General features: G+C 49.5%; 1 protein-coding gene across 2 annotated transcripts; it reads left to right on the top strand.

Moving 5' to 3' along the window:
* The first annotated feature begins 89 nt into the window (after positions 1–89).
* Positions 90–6,955, top strand: TXNL4A (thioredoxin like 4A). Of its 2 annotated transcripts, none has more exons than XM_086472540.1 (4): positions 90–120; positions 313–486; positions 5,983–6,086; positions 6,778–6,955. In XM_086472540.1, exons 2-4 carry the CDS (start codon positions 334–336, stop codon positions 6,947–6,949), a joined length of 429 nt encoding a protein of 142 aa, XP_086328666.1. In that variant the 5' UTR covers positions 90–120; positions 313–333; the 3' UTR covers positions 6,950–6,955. The 2 variants fall into 2 exon arrangements, with proteins under 2 accessions (XP_086328666.1, XP_086328667.1); XM_086472541.1 differs by having other exon boundaries at positions 5,983–6,181; positions 6,778–6,816.
* Positions 6,956–23,437: the final 16,482 nt, after the last annotated feature.

The following is a 23,437-nucleotide window of genomic DNA, read 5'->3' as shown; positions in this document are numbered from 1 at the left end:
CCCTCCCCTCCGCAGGGCAGGAGTGCGTTGCCCGGCCGTGCTGGCGTATTGCCTCACTTCCGCTTCCTCCCGCGCCGCGGCCGTGTGGCCCCGTTTCTCCGAGAGAAGGACGCCCACGGGGTGCGGGGGGGTCGGGGGAGGGGGTCGGTCCTGGCGCCCGGCGGGGCGGCGGCACCGCTGCGCCACTAACGGGATGGGGCGGGCGGGCGGGGGGGATGTGGGATGTGGGGATGTGCCGGGGGGGGGGGGCGGCGGCGGCGGCGGCGGCGGCGGGCCGGGCTGTCATCTCCCGGGGTTGCTGTCGTCCCGCAGGCCCGCCGCCCGGCCGCCAGGATGTCGTACATGTTGCCGCACCTGCACAACGGCTGGCAGGTGGACCAGGCCATCCTCTCGGAAGAGGACCGAGTCGTGGTCATCCGCTTCGGGCACGACTGGGACCCGACGTGCATGAAGATGGACGAGGTGCTGTACAGCATCGCGGAGAAGGTGAGCCGCGGCTGGGCCGAGGCTGCGGCCGGCCCCGGCGGGGCTTCTGGAGCCGTGCTCCTGCTTGAGGAGGCAGCAGGGGAGCGGTTGGGTTGGCTGTCGTGATGAGTGTCCCCTAAAGGCACCGGCTGCCCCGGTGTTCATGGTGTTTCATGGGGTGAGAAGGGCGTGGCGAGGTCTGAGGTCGCCGTCGCTGCCTGTTGATAATCCATCCGTCAGTGATGCCGTTCGCGGGGGCAGATGGCGTTCCCGTGGAGTTGTTGCAGGGGATGAATTCAATTTTAGGAGCTAAACTGCGAGGCTGTTTTCAGATGGGAACCGAATGCCTGGTGACATTTGCTTAGGAAACAAATCCTGAAGGAAGATGAGGCCATTAACATACCCAGTCAGCTAGAATTTACCTTTTCCTGTGTTGGGTAAAGGTTTGGCATAGTGATAGGTGTAGAAAATGGAAAGCTTTTCTTTAACTGCACCACACAGAAGATGAAGCAGAAAACATCTGAACCAGAAATGGTAATTTGGGTAGGAAAAGGGGGGTCAGCTGTCTTCAGGCAAAATTGTGTGCGTACCGCGTGACTCGATGCCGAGTCCCTTCCGCGGTGTGACTGTCCCTGTGTGACCCTTCAGGAAAGGAACTTCTGTCCCTAGAGCCCCTGCAGGGAAGGATCTGTACGGACAGCCAGGCGTTAAGGAACAAGAGGATACAGCGAGGAGTGGCGCCGTGGTTTAACTCGGTGGTTGTGTGTTTAAGGTGGCGGGAGTGCCTCACGCTTGGGGACTGTTAGGATCAACCCCTGGCAGGGTGCTTGGCAATTTGGCGAAGGTATCGGCAGTGAGGCGTGACTGGGGGAAGAAAGAACAATGTAACTTCTTATTTAAAAATCTCCCTCTGCAGAAATGGCAAATTAAAGGGGGAGATCCTTCCTCATCCTCTTGCTTACAAGCCATGTCTGGATCTCTGCTGTTTTAAAGAGTGAGTAAAAGTTCCAATTGTACAGGTGTTTATCCTAGAGAATAACACAGGATGTTAATGGGATTGCGGGCAACGTGGGAAGCAAACGTAGCCATGTTTTGCATTTGTTACCATGGTGCAATATTCTTCTAGCCTGCAGCTTGTTTTGGGGTAGCAGTGATATTTTTGTGTACTTTATAATGGAAAAATAGGATTTTTTCAATTTGAACCCTTATGGGGGAAAAGAAACTAGATGACTGCTGTATGAATATACAAAGCATGTTTTTTTCACTGAAACGTACTCCGCTTAAGAGTTGACTTTTTGTTTTCCCCCAGTGTTAGACAAAGTTCCACAGTTTCAGAACAAATGGTAATTGTAAGATGTAGGGGTTTGCTTTGTCAGGGTTTCAACCAAACGTCTAGGAACTGGGCTTTACAAAATTCCTCTAGAACACCTATTTTAAAAATACACTTTTTTTAGAAGGAGGCTTACAATTCTAAAACCCCATCCCTTGAAATACAGGGCTTTGGCTGCTAAATTACTTTAATACTGCTTTTTAAAGAAATACTTTAAACTCATGATTTATCTTGGACTGAATGTTGTGAATCAGATAACCTCTTGTGAAACCAGGTCACTTTAACCAATAGGTTGTATTGGGTCAATGTGGGTTTAGGGAGGATTGCTCAAATGTTTTGCGTTTATTTAACTGTAATCAGGCATGTGAATAGCTGTGGCTTTTGCTCAAACACTATTTGTGCCTCTGCCTGTCTGTGCAGGTTACATGAGAAGTGAGAGAGGAAAAAGAAAGGGGGGCAGGGAAAGAGGAAGCTATAAAAACCTATATTGGTATTAAAGTTACTGGTGTTTGTAACTAAAGCTGAGCGCAGCCAATCCATGTACTCATGTCTGGAGTTGTCGGAATTGCTAGCGGTAAGTGCTGCGCTCAGCAGATAATGTCTTTCTCTTTTTTTTTTTTTTTTTCCTCTCAATTTATCAGCTAATTTTACAGCATAATTAGCAAGAAAAAAAAAATCAAACAATTATTGACAGTACAGACTTCCAAGTTAGTGCTGACTGTGTTTGCAGCCCCTTGCAGGTCAGTAATGCCAGCCCGCCAGCCGCCCTCGACGGGACTGATGTGTCGCAAGAGCTGGTCTCAGTTCCTGTAGTTTTTTCCTTGTGATTTCCTTGTCCATCAAGACATCTAAATGTGAAAAACATTGTCTAGAAACGGGTTAGGAAGATGAGAAGATGGAATCTTAGCTCTTGTCTCAGATTTCCTTAGGTATTTGCTGTGTGCACTTTGGGCCATAAGGTAACGTATGGCTGTGAGTTTTGCTTCTTCAAGGGAGTGGAAATCTTAACCAAAAAAAAAATTATTACTTACCCGTAACAGAAATGTAAAGAAACTTCATGATTGTTGCCATTCTTTGTATCGTGATTCCTGGATCGTGTTTCTGTGGTGATCTCGTGCTGTAGGAATGCATTCATTCTTTTTGAAGGACTTTGTTAAAGTCAGGAGGGAGAACTTTGGAGGACAAATGAGATTCATTTCATCTGGCATCTGATTTTTTTTCCTTCATCTGTGTTTCCTATTTACCAGCAGGTGTGTGGTCTTGATCAAGACAGGATACAGAATCTGTACCTGGCATTAAGGGTCCTATAGATTCCTCTGCTCTACAGTCCTGAGCTGTTCTGTTAGAAGATTTAACAGCAGTCCACCCAAGCAGATACAGTTCTGTGAAGTATTAAAAGAGCCTGTAACTGTGGCTAGGCTGTAATGTTCTCTTGGGTTTTGTATATGCCTGTGGAGTGATGTAGGCTAATCTGTGGGGCTGCAGTAATTAAGAAGAAAAACAAAACCAAACCAAAAAACCCCCCAACAACAACAACAACAAACCCCCACAAAAAGCAAACCACCAAAATTGAAGCCCAGTCGCTGAAAGTAAGTCTGATAAACTTTTGAATCCACGCTGCTCTTTGGCTTTTAGTGCCTACTCCATCCTGTCCCCATGGACAGCAGCTACGGTGGCCTGGTAAGACAGAGAAAGTTTTGGACTGAAAGGTGGGTAAAGGAAGTCACAGCGTGTCAGAGATAAAGCCATTCAAATGCACTTGTGAGCGACGTGGTTTGAGACTGGTAATCTTGTCAGACTTGACATTAGAAGGCAAGGGGGAAAGAGTAGAGCCAAGTAGAGAAAGTTCTGAATTCCAATTTGAGAGTCAGTATCTAGGTTCGAGCTCTGCTTTAGACCTCAGACACGTTCTTGAGGAGGCGACTGCCATCAGTTTCCCCTCTATAAAAGCAGGGAGCTGTGCTTCGGTTGTCAGGAGAGAAGGAAGATTCGGTTAATGTATGAGACGCTTGGATTACGGTGGTAACTTCCATATATGCTGTCCAAAGGCGATTTGAATGATCCAGTCCTTTTGAGTAAGATTTAAGTAAGACTTGAATAGTCTGGTTCTCTTTTCTAAAATCTTAGGCTGTTGCTGTTCACTGCTAGTGGCAAGCATTTCTGGTTCTGCAGTGGCTCAGCTCAATTACGTGTACGTAATGGAAAACTACAGGTTCTGTTGTTCCACTGCTATGTGGGGTACACAGTTCTTGGAAGTAAAATTTTGGTTTGGAAGTGCTTTTGTAGTCGTCTTCTGGTGCGGCATATAGTCTCCTTGGACTAATTTTTCCATGACAAAGCAGGTCCTAAGGATGTTATATTAATGCTTGGTTTAGCTTAAAATCCTTTTCTAATCTCTAAATTATTGTTCAAAGATGATGTTTAGTTCGTCAGAATTGCCAAATGCATTATAGAAATTTCCCCACCCAGAGACATTATAGGACCAAAAGAAAATGGCTTTTCAGGTGGTTGGGTTTTTTTTTTTTAAAAACCAAAACAAAGTAAACAAAAAACCGCCACCAAAAAACCTCAAACCAACTATCTTTTGCTTCCTAAGGCTAACCAGGGAGTAACTTCTCACTTCTCAGCTGAATTGTTGGCTCTGATCATCCCACTAAGTTTCTTAGAAATCTTGTGTATAAAATGGAAATGGGCATGCACGGTCACTTCAGGGGGCGTGGGAGTCTGATATTACGACGAACCTGGGTTTTCGAGGCTGTTTTGGAACACGGCTTCAGAGGGTTGTTTTCGTTAGATTATTGACAGAGTCCAGGGTTGTAACTGGCTCCATAAAGGCACAGTAAAACCTATTTAAATGCTGTTTCACTCCAGAAGAGATTTTACTCTATTTGCTACTAATACTTATTTACATCCTTGAAGCGTGATTATTTTTTGTAATGTAGACACTCTCTTGAAGCAGAAGTCCATCAAAATTTCGTTACTGTGTGCTGCTGGTTTTTGTGAACGAGCATCTCCCCGCTTTCTCAGTTGAAGTGCCTGCCAGGGTGTTTGAGTACAGGCACGCCAGCTATGAAGTTCTGGTACAGTCTAACCCTGGTTTGTGGACTAAAATAAAACATCTTTACAACAAACAGAAATTATACTTGTCAGCATTTCCAGGCATTTGATAGCAAAATTAGCAAGTGGGAAGTCCTGTGGCCAACAGCAAGGTTGTCATAAATCATAGACCATGTGTTACCTCAGGCTGGTAATTTTGTGTGGTCAGAGGGGAAGGACTGGAATGGTGGTTGTGTGTAAGTAAGGATGGGAGGCAAGGGGGTGTGTTCATGGTGTAACGCATGAATTCCAAGTAAAGGGTTCTGTAATTCAGGTGCCAGCTGACTTATATTTTAATGTGTGTAATTTGTACTACGTGTGTACGAGCTAAGTTTAGAAACTACAGCTTCCCCCAGTTCTGCTTCAGGTCATATATGCTACATCTGGGAAACAGAAACATGGCACGGCTTTCATCCAGGAATGAAGTACATTAACTGTGACGTTAAAGGGGAGGGATTCCTGTGCATTTAACTCGGTAACTCTGCAAAATGAAACCTGTTCTACCAGAGTTGCCCAGACAGTAGCTTCTCATCAAGGTCTTTTCTTTCATCATCAATTGAATTTTTAAGCACATGTGTTTGAGCTTTACACCTTGGAAAAAAACCTATCAGTTTTTATTATTAAATTATCAGTTTTGTTTTCATTTAATGAGCTTTGTTAAACAAATAGATGGTTTAGAGGGGAAAAAAAATGCTTGGAGGCAGGCGCCGGGGCATTTTAGATCATTAATTTCCCGAAGGCTGTAAGCAGCCAGTGCCGGCGGCAGAGTGAGGAGCTCCTGCCCTTGGCGGGAGCGGTGCCTGTCCCTGAGTCTCAGCTGCGTACGAATGGCACTTGCTTCTCTGGACAGTGGCTTAGCACGGTATCTCTGCAGTTGGTCCTGGGTGTGAAATGAGCATCTTGGCTCTATGTAAAAATATCCTCTGTGTTAATTGGTGGCTGTGGTTAAACATAATGGCAAGTCTGTTTACTATGACTTTATATAGTCAGTGTTGCAATAATGAAAGCTTATGTCTTTTAATCAGTAATGCAAATAATCAAAGGCTTGGTAATATATATTGCTTTTGTATCTCCTGTGTTCTTCTGTTTAGGTAAAAAACTTTGCCGTTATTTATCTTGTGGATATCACTGAAGTACCAGACTTCAACAAGATGTACGAGTTGTACGATCCCTGTACCGTCATGTTTTTCTTCAGGTACCTGATGGTTCTAGAACGTAGCTCAGTTCGATGCTTTGCGGGTCAAATACGGTGTCTCAGAGGATTATTTCTAAATGCCTATCGACGTGCTGGTGCGTATTTTCAGTGCTCTACAGGAGAGTAAACTGAGTAAATAGGGGAAGGGCTTGCTTTCCAGTTAGCCTAGTAAAAGCGTTTTGGTATTAGTGATAGTGAAAACTGCGTTTTATTATCGATTGGATTTAGTTTTAAATCTGAAACTCCCTGTGTAGACCACCGCAGTAATACAGCAGTAAGCTTGCTGTAAAGATAGACCCAGAGTATTAAGGGGTTTTGGAGCTAAGGCATCTACATTGATGAGGTAAAATGTGCTCCTGACAAGCGTGGAACTCTCTGGTGTTCGGCATAGTGGGAAAGAAAGCTAAACAACGAGGAGTACGCTGAAGGGTAATTGCACAGAGCAGCAGGCTGGGGGGCGTGTTTGCAGGCTTTGTTCTGGCTTTAGAAACAGGAGGTAAAATGTCAACGTGAGTGACAGAGTGGATGCTCGTTCTTTGAGGCTTATTTTACAAGCCTGCTTGTGTTACAAGGGCTGCTTCGCAGTCCTACAGAGCATTCTTGTGGGGGTTCTACAGTTTCTGTCTGAATTATAGCACCATGTTAACTTCTCTGGTTTTGTTGTTTTGTTTTTTTTTCTTTCCCTTCAAAGGAACAAACACATCATGATTGACTTAGGTACAGGTAATAACAACAAGATCAACTGGGCAATGGAAGATAAGCAGGAGATGATTGACATTATAGAAACTGTTTATAGAGGAGCCCGCAAAGGCCGAGGTTTGGTGGTATCGCCAAAAGATTATTCCACTAAATACAGATACTGACATTTCTTGGGGGCTGCCTTTTTTTTTTTTTACCCTACATCCATTTAAATTTATTCTTGTGTATGTGTGTACATATATATACATTAAAAGGAAAAAAACCCCAAACATACAAATCCTTCAACTTCGAGCATATTTTGAATTATTTAAAAGGTCTGAAGTCCATTTGGAAAAGCAGAAGACACGAGGCCTGGAACTGTCTGACTGCAGTAATGCTGTAGCTGAGTTTTGGGTTGTTTTTTAGTTTTAGTTTTTAAAGACTTCACTCTGTGCTGTCCTTTTGGTATTATGTATTTTTGTACACAAAAAGCCTGTTTGCAGAAAAAATTTCAACTGGTTTTGTCTGCTTTTGTTACACAAATATCTGGGAAAACTATACTATAGCTTTTTTTAAAATAATAAAGTGAGTTCCACTCATTCACCTTAATTTTCTTTAGCTAATTAAATTTGAGAACGAAAACAAATGTAATGGGATGCAAAGTCATGATGTCGAAGACGAAGGCTTATCGCTTCCGTCAGGATGTCCTTGCCTGGTATCTTGGTCTCTTGTATCCACCGAAAACAGGAATTAAACGCTAAGGTGCATTCATTAGTGTTTAGCAGAACTCAGAAAACACATCTTCTGTGCCTTTGTGCACATCTCCCCCCCCCACACACGCTTGACTCCTTTTTCATGGTGATTATACGTGCAGTAGTGACTCTGGGTACTGGGTGATTCTGCAGTGCCAGAGGGGGGTGAGGGCAGTCCTGGAGCTGGCTGCGCCGCCAACAGCTGAAGAAAGGATGAGCCATGCTGTCTTTCAGCTGACCTTTTGCAGATGTACTCGTGAGACTTGGATGGGGTTCCACGGTGCGTGGCTTCTGAAGGTTCCCTTTGCCTTGCCCACAACTTTTGTTTTGTGGTAATGGAGCTGGCAGTACGGGGCGGGTTTTGTTTGGGGGGGTTTGACTGATTATGGGATTAAGAAAAAAAAGCCAGACTGTACCTGTATGTTTGGGCCCGTTAGTCACAAGATGAACCCAAATGTGCTTTTGTAGCATCAAGTGTGTTTTAGAGGATTTAGAATGAGTCCAGAAAGTAAAACACAGGGTCCCAATATTTTAGTTAAGTTAATCTGGTTTATAGTGGTTATTAATTATGGAGTCACTTCTGTTGGAAGGGACCACCAATCTCCCAGTCAAAGTAGGTCCCACTTGATCAGGTTGCCCGGGACTGTCCAGCATTGAGGATCTCTAAGGGTGGAGATTCCTCAGCCTCTTGGAAAGCTTACTTTGGAGCTCGAGCACCCTCGTAGCTGCAGTGTTCCTTGCGTCTGGCTGGAATTCCCCATGTTCCAGCTTGTGCCTGTTTACTCTCTCCTGGGGAACGCCTCCAGCAAGAGCTGAACTGTTCCCGTGCTCTGCTGTGGGGCAGTTGTTGCCAGCAAGAAGCCGCTGTCTTGTCTTACGGCTGAACTACCAGAAACCCTCTCAGCCCTCCACAACATCTTGGCGGGTCTCTGGTTTAACTCCCTCGTAACAACGTGTTTCGGGAACTGGGGAGCCCCCGCGCTGACGCGTTATTCCAGGTGTGCTCTCGCAGGAGCTGAAGGGCGGGCGGTGACCTGCTGGCTCCGCGTGTGCCGAGCTGAGCAGCCCGTGGCTGCAGCCTTTGTGGCCGGGGCATCCCACTGACGCCTCGGCCACCAGACCCTGCTGCTGGCCAGCCTCACACAGCTTGCCCTGTCCTGGAGCTGGGCTTGGCGCTCGCATGTGAACTTCGTGAGGTTCTGCTGGCCTGTGCCTCCTCCAGCTGGTCCTCTGGTGCATAAGCCTTGCCCCCAGCTGGACATTGCTTGCAAATCTACACCAATTAGAGCATTGATTAGAATGATTTCTTGATATTAATGACCACTGTAATAGATGCCAAGTATCAACACCTGCCAAAGTCTAAAAGGCAGTTCTCCTCCATGAGCTGAGGTAGCCTATTGACCTGGCGGTGCTTTGACTTCTGCGTTTGGTGTAAGAGGTTCCCGTGAAGTTTCAAACAAAATCTTTTCCTGCAAAAAGCGCGAGTGTTTTGGTGTATGAGAACCTTAACATTAGTGCTGACGTCCTGTTTTCTTTGCCTCTGCCATGTCTGGTTCAGGATCTTTGGTAACTCCAGGTCCTTACCAAGCTCAAAAGTCTTTAAAAGAGGCTCTTTCCTCAAACGGCCTGATGTTAAAGAACTGAAACTGGCACACTGCGCACTGGGATGGCGTTACTTGCACAGCTTTGGTGAAGAGTAATAGCTGTGCTCTGTGCAAAGGCTGCCATTTCGCTTAGTTGGGACAGTTGATATTCATTGGACCCAGGATGTTTTGCAAAGGCACCGCTGCACTAACATCAAAGAAGAGAAGGTGCATTTTGTAGTGTAAAACACTAAAAGAAGCACCAGAATGGCACGTGCAAATGGAAAAGTTTTGCCACAGAAGGATCTTGTTATTCTGAGAACATTGAAGTTAAAAAGGCAACAAAGAAATATTGTGAAAATTTTAATATTAAAATAAATTAAATACATTTTCATACACTGAAAAAGTTTGTGACTGGGTTAGTTCACTGTATAGGTTACAGTTTTCTATCCAAAACAGAGGTTTTGCCTTGCCCAAAACTTGCCCAATTACAGGAGATACGGTGTCTCATTTCGATGACTAAACCCAGCTCTCTACTTTTTTCCTGGGGCAATAGCTTAAAAAAAAAATTGAGATCCTATCGTGACATGATGCAAGTGTGTTTGTTTTCGCTGACACGTTTTTGTGACCGGTGACGCTGACTGTAAACTCCCAGATTCAGCGCGGTGCTGTTCTCCCTTCATCTTTGTAGAGCACATCCTCCCCCCAGTGCTGCAGGGAAGCAGTAAGTAGGTTAGTGGTTTAATTATTCACAAATGTGACTCAGCATAAAACCAGGAAGATCTCGGTAGAGTTAAATATATCTTCATGGACTGCCTTTCTAAATGGTTTCATCGCTTATCGTGAAAAAGGCATCAGGACGAACAGATGCCTGAATGAAACGCATTTGCGGGCATTCCTGCCGTTCAGCGGGTAAGCAGTCTGAGCGACAGTAACTGCCGTGTCCCGGTTGGAGTGGGGAAGCATGCCGCAGCAGGAAGAAGACATCACTCGCCGAACACGGAAGCAACGCTGTCTCCTAAACACCGAGAACACCGACTGAGGGGGCGTTTGCAACAGACAGCAACGCAAAATGGCGCACACAATCCTGAACTAGCAGGATGTTATATTGCCGAGCGTTTGACAGCAACACTAAAGTTACCCTCGCTCCTTCATCCCCCATCTTACTGCTGCAAGGACGAGCTGCCACCGTGTCGGGGTGAACGTACTCCAGGGGTGCCCTGAGCCAGGTTCACCAGCAGCCGTACGTAGGCCCGTGCCAGTGAGGCTCCTCGGCCGCCTCGGCTAGGGTCCGTGAGGGACAGGAGGGGTGGGCAGCCGCGCTCTCTGCCACCCGCCTTCTGGTACAAGCAGCTCGCTTTGCCTATCTGGGAGTAGCTTGCGCTGTCCTTGTCTGAGGCGCTCGGCTGGAGCAGATGCAGCGAGCTGCCGTTTTGGAAAAGGGGTAGTGTTCTTTGGCTCTTGGCAAAAGGAAATCCAAGGTAATTTAAAATATTTTTTAAAAAAATCTCAGTACAGTTAAAATCCAAGTAAATACAGGTATGATAAATAATGTAAACAGTATTTTCATGCTAGGTGCTGCCCATAGTTCAAAACTAAGTGGAAATACGTAAAATACAGTAAAACTTAAGTTTCTTTACTCATGACTCTTTATTGGTGTTTTCTATCCCAGCCTCCGTCATCAGGTCAGCAACATGCTTCTCAAGGTCATCAATGCGCTCGCCCATTTCTTCCAGTAAAAAGTTAAAGATAATGTATAAATAAGTAAGAATTCAACATTTTTATACTTGTTTTCTTCTGTGAGAAAAGCAAGCAGCTTTCTTCCAGGTGTCTCAGCCTCTTATTCATTGTTAATGCAAGATGAAGCACAGACAAGGTTGTATTATTACAGAGAAGTGTTCAAGTTCGTAGCATTTTGAAATGCCTTCCCGTATGCCCATGAGCGAACGGGAGTATTTTCTGTGTAAGAGATTGTTTTCTTTCCAAGGAACTACTTTAGGTGATACCATACAGCCAAGCTACACAATCAGAGTATGAGTGCTCCTAAAACGTTCTCACACTATAGCAGCAGCTCCCTGAAAGGCCAGGTTTCAGAACAAAATGGAAAAACATAAGTTTGCAGTGTCAGAAAGCAGAGGTAGTTTTTCCAAGTACATCGGTGAGAAAGCTCTGAGCCCCTTCAGGTCTTAATTTCTGGTTTTGGGGGGCCCACCTTCCCATGCTTGGGAAGGGAACAGCTGGGTTTAGCCAACACTATGCTGATTTCAGGGGAATTTTGGAAGACGGTTGCTTTTTTAGCGTACCTTCAGAATCTTTACGCATAATTAGACGCTTATTTTACTTGAAAGCAAGAATTGCCACACAGAGACCAGCTCGCTGGGAGCTCATGCCGCTTTTATAAGGCCTTTTTCAGGATTTCCTTCTTGTTAAAGGAAAAATAAAGGGGCTTAGGTGGCAAGTCAGCTGTGTGCACATCACAGCTGTTCAACGCCAGCCGCTGCGGCTCCATTCGGGGTTGGGGGACGGCGGCAAAAGGCGAACCCCCTCGACACCGCCCCCCCCCCCCCCCGCTCCCTCCCGCCTCCCAGAGGATATTTCTCAGCGTTATCTTCTCCGTCAGAGCCTGAAACTTCTCCTGCAGCTCCTGCAGCAGGTTTTCCGCCTGCGGGGGGAAAAACCAGCGACAGCCGAAGGCCGCAGCCCCGGGCACGCGAGGCGGGGGGGGGGCGGCTGCGGGCCCAGCCAGCCCCGGGCCCAGCCAGCCCCGGGCCTTCTCCCCCGCGCCCCTCCGCCGCCCTCCCGCCCCTCCCCGCTCGGCGGGAGCCGCCGAGGGGCTGCGGGCCGCCCCGGTGCGGGGCAGGCGCGCCCGCCCTAAGCGGAGCCCCGCGGCGAGGCCGCCCCCGAACCCGCCCCGCTCCCCGCCACCGCCGGCCCCGCGCTCACCAGCTGCGAGAGGTCCCCGGCGCCCGGCGGGTCGGCCGCCGCCATCGCCGCCGCCTCCCGGCCGCCGCCCACCGCCCGCGGCCGCGGCGCGGCGGGGCGGGCAGGTGAGCGCCGCGCCCGCCCTCACGGAGCCGCCCGCCCTCACGGCGGTAGGCAGGGCAGCGGGGCGACCCGGCGCTGGGGGGGCGGGGGTTGAGCCGCGCCGTCCCGTTCCTTTAGGCGCCAAAGAAACCGTAATGCCGCAGGGCGGCGGGCAGGTGGGGGCGGTGGGGGTCGGCCCTCAGGTCTCACGGCCTCGGCGGGCAGAAGCGGCGCATGAAATGGAGGAAAAGCCTTGTCTGCCAGCAGGGCCCAACTCCGGGGTTCGGGGTTTTTTCCCTTGACGTTTGTGTCCTCCCCGTGTGACAGAGCGGTGAGAACACCGTGCTCGGGGGAGCCCCTCGCACCAGAACGTCTGAAGGGACCAGACCGAAGGCCTCGGCGAGGGTCGGGCAGGCGCGTGGGGCACCGTGCCGGCGGTTTGCAGCTTCACGGCACAGAAAGCTCCCGGTGCGTCCATTGGGGAGGTGTCGGGTGCGCAGATGTCCTGGGCGCTGTAGCTCCTGCTGGAATTTAATGAAGAGGTCTTCAGCGCACTGTGCCCGTATGGTCAGGAGAGTATTGCTGTTGGGCAATAGCTTTCCTGAGTCTGTTGCTTTATAGAGATGCCAAACACGTCGCAGTGCCTTCATCCACAAAAAGTTTCTCTCCTGAGTTCGCAGTGACCTCAAACACTGCAAAGATTGTCTCCTGTAAGCCTACCACTTGGAACCGTTCTTAATGGGAAGGTGTGTTGATCTCCGTGGGGAGATCCTGGCGCCAAAGCAAAGCTCCGCATTGCTGCCCGCTTCCCATACTCGTGCCTTCCCCTCTGCACGTCCTTGTCTTCCCGCTCTTGCAGATTCTCCTCTTTGCCTTTCTCGTTGTAGAAAGAAAAGGCGAGCCAGTTTTGTGGGGCTTGAGCGCTCTAGCAGCGTTACTGCTCTAGAAAGCTTAACAGTCTGAACAGCGATATGCATAGATATGCTTCGCATTTGTACGTAGCCACTACCTGCAACCACATAGTTTTTTTATTCTGTTGCTTAAACAATAAACAATTGTTCCTTCTTACCTGTTTATTCGTTGCTAATAACCTCCTTTCCCTTAGGGCAAGATAGTAGAGCTGTACCACTTAGCATTTTCACTCCTGATAATAGCCCTAGCCTTCCTGCTCTTCCCTCCTGCCAGCACAGCGACCTGAGCTTCCCTCTCAGGCTGCAGTGATCTCGCCCGGACCCAGTGAGGTGGCTCTGCCTGCTGGTGTCCCAGGGACGAGCTGGCAGGGGTAAAGGAACAGCTGGAAATGCGGAGGAGCAAGCGTTACGCAGCCAACGAGTTTGCGAGAAGGGCACTAAATCTTGGTAGCGTCGTGTTTCGGCAACGGCCAGCTTAGAGTTCAACCGAAAACAAGCCTGGCTTGGTGAGGGCTCTTTGTAAATAGCTCGGCTTGTTCGCCAGGCAGGTCAGCGGGGTCAGAACAAAGCCCCGTGGTATCCAGCCAGCCCGGCAGCGGAGGAAGGGCAATTAAAAGTCTGAAGAAGAGCGGAGGAAATATTTCACCATGCGTTTCCCCCTGCGAAGGTCTGGTCATTTTACTTTGTGGCCTCCACATCCATTGATGATTCCGCTCCTCTACGCTCTGGTGAGACCCCACCTGCAGCGCTGTGTCCGGCTAATTTGAATGGCCCTCCTTCAAATCCTGAGCTGAATTAGGCCAATAGTCCACAGCTGGGTTTATGGAATAATAATGAAGTGTCTGTAAAGCCAAAAATGGTCATGGAAAAGTTCCACAGTTCAGAAAACCTGAGAACAGAAGAGAAACAGCAAGACCAAAAAGCCTTTGCTTAAGAATGACTTTGTTTAAAATAGAATGGGTGCTCTCGGCTTTGCCCTGACGTTCTCTGTTCGCTCCCTCAGAGGGCTCAGTTTTTCAGACCTGAGCTGTTACAGACATTTCCAGGGTCTGAAATCCAGGAATGTTAAGATGAGCCATATTTTAAAAGCAGCAGTCCATGTTAGGCGTGTATCCGTGGGCTAAGGCAAGTTGAGCAAAAGTCTTTTTTTTCATTTTTTTTGTTGTTGGTTTCAAAAGCAGAGGTTTTGCTGAGAACCAGTAAACAACCAGTGCTGCCGGTGCTCATGAGAGCATTTACTGCAATGCCTAAAGAATATGTCATTTACTAAAAGGGTACCAAGAAGTTCATGCTGGCAATGAATACAAAAAACCAGTCCTGAGGGGGTTAGAGAGAGGAGCAAAGGAGAAGATTTGACAATATAAATTGATTTTCCATGCCAAAATATGCCCTATGCTACTTTCTTTCAGTAAAAAGCTTAGGCTTTAGTCACTTTCAATTTAGATATCTCCTGGTGTGAAGCACATGAAGTAAAAATAAAAAATGGGGTGACCTGGAGGCTGGGGAGCCATCTGCCTCCATCCTATTTCAGAAAGGCAGGTCTGTGCTGTGAACTCTTCACACTGTGCTTTTATACTGAAATGGTATCCAAAGTGCGTTTCTCTTGCTCTTTCCTAGGGAAATTCCAGTCCCTCCGAGGCTGGAAGGAGAAGCCAGGGTAGCAGGATAGGAAATAAAAGTATGTTTAAACATTTATAGTCCTAAGCTCCAAGTTCAATGCCACTACTCCATGGTGCCACGCTGTAAAAGCTGGTGGTGTGGCACAATAAAGGAATTGTTTTGTAGGAATGCATTACTCTTGTTGTTCAGTTGTCACACAAATTCCCTTCCCTCCCCTCTTTGCTGACAAATGAGATTTTATATCCCAGGGGCCAGGAACCCTCTGGTCACGTACTCCAAGCATGCCTGGCTCGGGGCCGCTTTGGAATGAGGTGAGGGCAGAGGGGGCATCTCAGAAAAAAAGCCTAATATTGCGTGTGTGGTAAGAAAGAAAACAGGAAATTCAGTCCTGGAAGGAGACAAGAAGACAAGTATTCCTGGGCCACCAAGGCAGCTTGTCTGGCTGCAGATCAGAAGGCAGGAAAGGCAGGACACAAACCACACTGTAAAGGTTTGGGCTTTGCCTTTTTTTTTTACTTCCTGGCAGAGGCACGGTCAAGTTTTCTCTGACGAGAACAGTGCTAGGTACAAGCCGGTTCTTGCACCACAGCCGTGGTATTTCTGCTACCAAATTGTAGGGTTGGGTCTTTGAGTCATGCTGTGCTTGGTCTTTGCCTCTCTGAGGAAGCTTCTGTTGTGTCACATCGTTGTTCAGAGGGATGCTGTGCTGAAAAAGCACCTGGCTTTGCTGGGTCGTCAGCTTTTATCTGCTGAAATCCTAAGTGGTGCCGATGGTTCTTGCAAGCAAACTACTAACATTTCCCTGTTCCTCTTGACTCAGCATAGTGTGGTTCAGTGAAAGCTTATTCCAGAGGAATGCTTGCTGGTGAGGACATCACTTTTCTTTCATCTGGTAACTCAGTAGAAGTAACAAGCCGCTGTTACTTAAAAGCAGGGAAAGCTGCGGTGAGTGAAATGCAAATGCTTCAAGCAGGGGGAAGAGGCATTCGGGCAGTGGTGTCTTATGACTGTGGTGCTCCTTTGAAAGACAAGTCGTTCGAGGTGAATATTAAAAGCTTGGGTGTTTGTGCATGGTTCAAATTTCAGGCTCTGCCTCTTTGAAGAGAAAAGGCTAATTCCAGCGGTCGGAAGCCTGATCCCTGATGGAGGTGAAAGAGTGGCTTTCTGGGGCTGCTGCTCACATATCCCCTTATCGTGCAACTTGCTCAGTCAGCCCCTTTCTGCGAATTTCTCCAGAAATAAAACTGTCAGGGTGAAGGATATTCTTCATCAGAAGTTCCTTGTGTGCACCACGGGTGTCATGGATTGCTAAGCAGCTGTAGCAGAAAACGGGGTACAGTTTTCCCTGGGAGTGTTCTGCGCCAGGGATAGACGTAGGAGCAGCGGAAAGGCCGTGGCAGCTGCTTTGGGAGCAGAGGCTGGCGTGGTGGCATCCTTGGGCTCTGTGAAGGGTTGTGTGTAGTTCGGGGCTGCGTGAAATCACCCGTCTGGCTGCTGTTGACTGAATTATTATGTGGCAATCTAGAAACCTCCAGCTGTATTTCCCAGGAGCAGCTGGTGAGAGAGGTTTTACTTCCCATGCTGCTTTCTGCTCCAGCCTTGTTCCTGCTGGCTTTGGGCAATGAGGGTGTAGGGGCGTTCGCCGAGCAGTTCCGCTCCTGCAGGGCTGCAGGAGGGAGCTGGAGATACCTGTCCCCAGTGGAAAAGGGCCCGGGGTCTGTTTCTCTGGCCTCACGGCCCGCTGGTGGCATGCCTGACACCGGGTCTGGAGGCCGTGTTCTCGTCGCCCCGCAGTCTTGCTCCTCACGCTGGGTGCTGCACACGCACAGCGGAGCTTTCTTGAAGAAGACACGGTGTGTAAGGGCCAGGCTCGGCCAGCCTGCGCTGGGTGGGCAGGACGCGGCAGCCTCGGTGGCACAAGGACGGTGATCTGACCCAGCGTGCTCAGCCCTGTGTGGCTCTCTTCCAGGCACCCCGTGGCCCAGAGCTGAATGTGTGTTTTGCACACAGGGATTAAACGTGGCGTGGGGGCGGGGTGCAGGATGGAAAGCGTGTTTTTCTACAAAGTTTGGTAAAAGAGCCTGTGCTGAAGGGGCTGGAAGCTGGGCGAAGGAGGGAATGGTTCATTTGCAGACACCCGTTTTGCGTTTCCAGAAGCTGTAAAGAACCATGGCTAAAGTTTCCTGTGAGCAAACTGCAGCTGTGTTCATGCTTCCTTGCAGCTTCAGAGATAATTTATCCCAGAGAAGGCAACCAGAGTGTTTTCTTGGTACAGGCAGTTTAAATTCACCTTGACTTAGTGCAGAGCACTTGACTACGGTTGCAGGAAACATGGGTGGATTTCAGCAAATACGGGGAATAACACTGGGGAACCTCAGGTGTAGGATAAACAGTAGGTGCTCTCACAGCAAGGTTGGAATCAGTGAGCAATGGCAGAAATATCAAAACCTAAGGATGTAGAAATTTGGTTCTTTGGCTATTTTTGTTGGGAGAAAAAGCTCGTGCTTCCTTGTCTGAAACAAAGATCCTTTGCAAATATGCATTTAAGACTGACAGCTTTACTGACAGCGCCTGCCTGCTTCACTTTCTTTCTTCTGTGAGACGTTTGTGGCAGAGGGGGGTGCCAAGAGAGATTTTCTGCAGCTCGGCCGCTGCCGGAGGCCCTCACACCCCTGCTCTGGTTAGTGCTTCCCGGGGCGTTTGCCAGCAGGACGCTTGTGGGTCCATATTCCGAGTGTGCCTGGCAAGAGGCGTCTGAAATGACAAGGACATGGAGGGACAGGAGGGAGCCGAGGAACACTGCCAGTGTAGGCTGGCACAAGTGTCACCTGGGCAGAAGAGCACTGGACACTTGGCCCTCCATAGCCAGGGGTCAGGGTGCAGTGGCCATTGGCCCCCCTGTAGCTGGAGGTTGGGGTGCAGTGGCCATTGGCCCCCCATAGCCAGGGGTGAGGGTGCAGTGGCTGCTGGCCTCATGGCACAAGGGCAGTGTGTCTGACTCTGGATCATGAAGGTTGTGTGTTCCAGTCACACTGAGGTCAGGGGGGGCCCCCAAGCCTGCTCCTGCCTTCGGTGTGGGTCAGAGGGCACATTCTCTCCAGGTAAATGCTGTATTGGTCAAAAAGGACCAATAACTGCAGCTCCTTGGGGTTTCAGAAGAATCAGGCTGCAACATCTGTGTCGGTCTTCTTGTCTCGGACTCTGTTGTTACTCAGGCAATGAAGCTGGTTTTTGGTTTTTTCCCCCTGCTGCACTCTCTGCCCCTGGGAAGGTCAGCATAGATTTGTTTTGTTCTGGTCTTATGTGTAGCAGATGTTCTTATGTGTAGCACAGATATTGAGCTTATCTCAACAGAGGCAAACCAGGAGTGTGCTATAGTGCCTAAATGCCGCCAGAAGCACTTTGTCCTTCTCCCGGAACAGAGAAATAAAAAAGTTTGGGTGCTGTAATGCTACTGACTCCAGATCACATGGTGGTATTTTGAATCATGCTGTAGCTATAGCGTCTCTATCATTTTTCTTTTCTCTCTCTGCTTCCAAGCCACTCCCCAGGTTCATCAAGAGGGAGAGCAAACGAAGCAGAGGAGGCTAGGGACAGACCTGGTGACACTGAGGACACTGCACTGGCACCCTCACTCCTTCTTCAGAGACAAAGCCAGTTTAAGGATTTCCCAAACTGCATTTCACTGCCAGTGCTGGGTCTGGCTGGGGTGGTGTTCACGTCCCCCTCCACAGCAGCCCCTACGGTGTTTGATTTGTGACCAAACCAGTGTTGAGAGCGCAGCGGCGTTTCAGCTGTCGCTGGGCCGTGCTGGCACAGCATCGGGGCCTTCTGGTTCTCATTGTGCCCCCCAGCAAACAGGCTGTGGGTGGGCAGGAGGGGGAGAGGGGAAGCCGCCAGGACAGCCAATGCCAGTGTACCAAAGGGACTCGCCGGAGCAGGCAGCATCACAATCGGCAATAAAAGCGGGTGGTGGCGGGGTGTAGTTTCTTACAAAGCAGCCGCTGCTCGGAGGCTGGCTGGGCGTTGGTCTGCTGGTGGGAGGTGGGGAGGGGTTGCCTTTGCATCACTTCTTTTGTCCTTTTTCTTCACTTGTTAAAGCAACTTTATCTCAACCCTTGAGTTGTTTTTTTTCCCCGGCCTTGTCACCCTTCTGATTCTCTGCCTCATCCTGCTGGGGGGAGCGAGTGAGTGACTGGGTGGGGGCTTTGCTGCTGGCTGGGGACAACCCACCACACTGCCCCATCTCGCCCCTCAGTACTGGCAGCTCTTGTGTTTGGAACACCTCCAGCGATGGTGACTCCATCACAATGTCGTCGTTTGTTCATTTCTCCGCTCGCCTGAACTCTGCCAGTTGTTTCAAAGCTGTAATGGTTTGAAGAAGGGTTTGTGTGTCTCTGTCAGCTCTCAGGTTTATTCCTGCTTCTCTGGCATGTTCGGTTTGGGGCTCTTTCTTTATTTGCCTGTGGAGGTGGTAGCAGCCCAAGTACAGAGAGGACCCTCAGCAGCTCGGCCTGTGTGATCCTGGTTCCTGCTCCCCAGTGCAGAGGGTGCTGCTGCCGCTCAGAGATGAGCTTGCAGGCTGGGCACGTTTGCCAGAGGTCCTCTGCGTGCCGGAGGGTGCTCCAGCCATGCTTACACTCACTGTTCTGCTTATGAAGGCAGAAGGGGAAAGAAAAGGTGGCAAAGCTGTGCAATGAAACTGTCTCCTGTTAACGCTGGCTTGATTCTGTCCATCAGTTGCAAGAATAGGTGCTCATCAGTGTTCGAGGGGGCCAGGAGGTAGCTGCTGCCACCAGTTGCAGTGGGGTTGCTTTAGAAAATCGCGGGTGGAGAGGACAGCACTACTACATCTTGGTAGGAATGGCCAATTTCAAGGTACTTAAGACCCATTTACTTGGTTTATGAACAGTACAGTGAGTATTTCTGTTTAATCTCACCGTGACTGTAGTTGTAGAATGAGATATAATGTGGGAATTAAAGGGAATTTGGCTACTGCAGGAATTCACATAATCCTTATAACAACATTTATTGTGCAATGTGTTCAAGGAGTGACTTAGAGCTTATCTGAGCTGTGTCTTTAGCCTACATCTCACAGCGACTTCCTATGCTTGCTTTGGTGCAACAGCATTTCTCTAATGAGGGATATAAAATAATTTTAACACTCATCTTTCAAAACCAATTGTCAGAGCAACAGGCTGGTTAGAAGACTCACAGCGATCTGCTATTTTTGTTGCTGCAGTAGCTACAAGCGAAGCGCCAGCAGCCCCCCGTCTCCTGTAAAACACTGCAAAGACGTGTCTAAGGCTTCGGCCTCAAAACTGGTCCAACCTGGGTCGTTGATTCCTGTGTCCTTTTGGCCCTGGTGTCGTTCTGCTAGGAACACGGTCACATGGAGCCAAGTGTAGAAATGAGCCCCTGCTCACTCTTCTAATTCAGTGGACCTATTTGTAACCCAAAACCTTATATAATAATTTTTACCACCTCTACCAACGTTTAAAACCCTTTGAAAACATCCCACGTCTGCTCAGCACTTTCAGCTTGCGTAAACTGTATCCAAAGATACTCCAGGAACATTTCTGAACAGGTGGAATCTCTGTTGGATTTCTTAATCTGGAATAAATCAAAGTTCTTGTTATGATTGGAGGTTTAGGGACTACGCTGTCACCAAAGTGTTAACTGCTAGGAGCTAGTTCATAACTCGGTGCTAGAGCTGCTCACATACTCAATTTCAATTCTCTTACAGCAGTTGTCATAAAAAGGTTAATATTGGTCTTCAAAGATCGGGTGTGAAACATACTGCCTGCTTCTGTCTTCTGGCCGGGTAATGCAGTTCTAGCAAATGGAGATTATTTTTTTTTAATGAGGGAATTTTGCCAGTCCATGTGGAAAAGTAAATGCATCTCTCTCCTCACTCAAAGCCAGAGGACTGCTGTCTGGCAGTGAAGATTTACCCCACGGCAGCGGTCCTTCTCAGCTGCTTCTCGGTCACTACCAGCCAAAGAAACCCCGTTTGATGGAAAGCCTCACCCGGCTGAGCATTCTCGTCTGGCTGTGCTCAGACCTGCGGGCTGCAGAACTTCTCCTTGACGAGGCAAGACTCTCTTCAACCACCGTTGTCACCCAAGCTTCAGAGACGTTTTCTCCCGGGACTCTCCTACTGGAGTCTTGCTGGGCCTGTTGCAGCTGGAAATTCTGTGTGCGGGGCTGTGTGCAATGCTGGAGGCAGCAAGCGCTTTAGGATGGCATCGCTGCCAAAACCAGCTGCCCTCGTCTGCTTGGAATATTCCAAGACCTGCCAGGTCCCTCCCTGGTTCTGGCACAGGATTTGTGCAGCTGCTGGGCCCGAGGAGTCCCAGCCCAGCTGTCAGTCCTCCCCCTGCCCAGCGTCTGCACCGCTCCTCACTGGAGTTTACATAGGATCATGGAACGGTTTGGGCTGGAAGGGACCTCTAAAGCCCATCCAGTTCAACCCCCTGCAGTGAGCAGGGACACCTTTAGCTGGATCAGGTTCCTCAGAGCCCCATCCAACCTGGCCTGGGATGTTTCCAGGGATGGGGCTTCCACCACCTCTCTGGGCAGCCTGGGCCAGTGTTTCACCACCCTCATTGTAAAGAATTTCTTTATATCTAGTCTGAATCTGCCCTCTTTTAGTTTAAAACCATTACTCCTTGTCCTATCGCAGCAGGCCCTGCTAAAATGACTGCCTCCATCCCATCTTTCTTATAGGCCCCCTTTCAGCACTGGAAGCCACTCTAAGGTCTCCCCGGAGCCTTCCCTTCTGCAGGCTGAACACCCCCAACTCTCCCAGCCTGTCCTCACAGGGAGCTGCTCCAGCCCCTCAGCATCTTCGTGGCCTCCTCTGGACCCGCTCGAGCAGGTCCGTGTCTGTCCTGTGCTGGTGCCCCCAGAGCTGGACGCAGCCCTGCAGGGGGGTCTCACCAGAGCAGAGCAGAGGGGCAGAATCACCAATGGACTGACTCCTGAACAACCAGGGTGTTTTTCAGTGACCAAAACTGAACATTCACACAGCAACATGCCGTAATTCAGCAGTTTTAGCCTTACAATTTCAAGTAAGGGTAAATAACCTGAGATAAGGCAGTTGCCTGTTTCCAGATGAGCACTTTAGAGTCTTAATAGTGTATGAAATTTGTTATCACATAGACTTAAAAGCATCCTGGAGTTATTCTGGAAGCTAACTTGGAGAGCTGGTGTCGGCCTGGGCAGTTTCTTCTATGTAGGTAACCATTCCTTCAAAATACTGGTTTTCTCCAGGTAATTTCTCACTGTTTTCCCAAAACACTTCTATTTACATGGACAAAAGTTGACTTCCTAATCTGGGCTACTCTTATTTTCAGCCTGAGGCTTGTTTAGACCTTTGTGCTTAGGGAAAAATAGTGTGGCAAGGGCTCCCAAGGAGGGTTTGGAAAGAAGTTGGCGTAACTGCATGATTGTAGCAATGCACAAGTGATGTATGGAATATGAGCCATTAAATAATAAAATATATTTTAAATTAAGCAATTCATATGCAATTTGATTGTTATACTCCCTCTGAATTAGATGCTCTGAAATCAAGAACTTCAGGCTGCTCAGCCACCATCAGAATTAAAGACTTCCACTGTGTGTTTTTGACGATCGAAGTTTCAGGTCTGAGGAATGTAGAGCTTTGTTGGGACAGCAGAGCTACCCGTTCCCTGTTGGAAAGGCGAGTGCTCATGTTATCACTGGTCACCTCATCTATGCCGGAGGGTGTCTTGGATGTCCGTGTGATGGTACTCCAAAACCGGCCTTTGAAAAACACACGCTGCAGTAACGTGCGGGTTCACGCGCTACACGTAGGCTGCAGAAACTTGCCAGGTGGCAGCAATGGTTGCAGCTGGGCAAGGTGGGAAGGAAACAAAAGGCTTCAGAAGCCCTGAAACAAATATTTCTTCCTATTTTTAATTCGGCTCCTTTCCATTCCAGACTCACCACCATTTAACTTTGCTGATACACAGCACCAAATAACAACACACCACTGAGTTGCGGGAAACCCCATCTCACCTCTCGCCTGCGGATGAGCACCAGGAGCCCGCACGGGGGAGAAGGCAGCGCGTCCACGCCAGCACCACGGGGAGCCCAAGGAACCCCCTTCGCAGAGAGCGAAGGCCCAACGGATGAACCGGCCTTCTTTGCGTTGCTCCAGTTTGCCGCCACCTCAAGCCGCTGTTGGAGGACGCGGTGCCCAGGCTGTCACCCCGGTGCCGCGCTGGCACCTCTCTGCTGGCCCGGTGCAAGGAGCAGTGACGGCTTGCTGGTCACCCGCGGTTGGGACACGCACCTTATCGCCCCGCCAGCTTCTCCCAGTACCATGGTGGGGACACCCCCTCGCGTATGGCAGACGCACGGGTTGGGCCTCGGTAAGGAGCCACCGAAATGTCATTGCCACGAAGCGTGACGGAGTTTCCCCTGACCCCCGAGGCACAGAAGGCGGCAGGGGCGGGGCAGAGGCCCCGGGGCGAGGGAACAGGACCCGCGACAGCGCTGCGGGAAGGCTCCGCGGGGACGCCCGGCGGAGTTAAGCACCTCCACCCCCCCGGTCCGGGCGGGCCGCCTGCCGCAGCCGGCCCGTGTCCCCTGGCCGTGCCCGCGGAGCCGCATCAGCGCGGCGACCGGGCAGGAAGCAACGCCCCAGGTAGCGGCGGTGGGACATGTACCGGTACCGCCCGCGGCTGGCTCCCCCCCCCCCCGCCGGTGACCCGGCGCCGGCAGCGCCCTGCTCCTCGGGGCTGGGCAAAGCAACG

This window comes from Leptosomus discolor, chromosome 13 (assembly GCF_034619465.1).
Source record: "Leptosomus discolor isolate bLepDis1 chromosome 13, bLepDis1.hap2, whole genome shotgun sequence".
Classification (NCBI taxonomy): Eukaryota; Metazoa; Chordata; class Aves; order Leptosomiformes; family Leptosomidae; genus Leptosomus; species Leptosomus discolor.
This window is presented reverse-complemented; position numbering and strand designations above follow the sequence as displayed.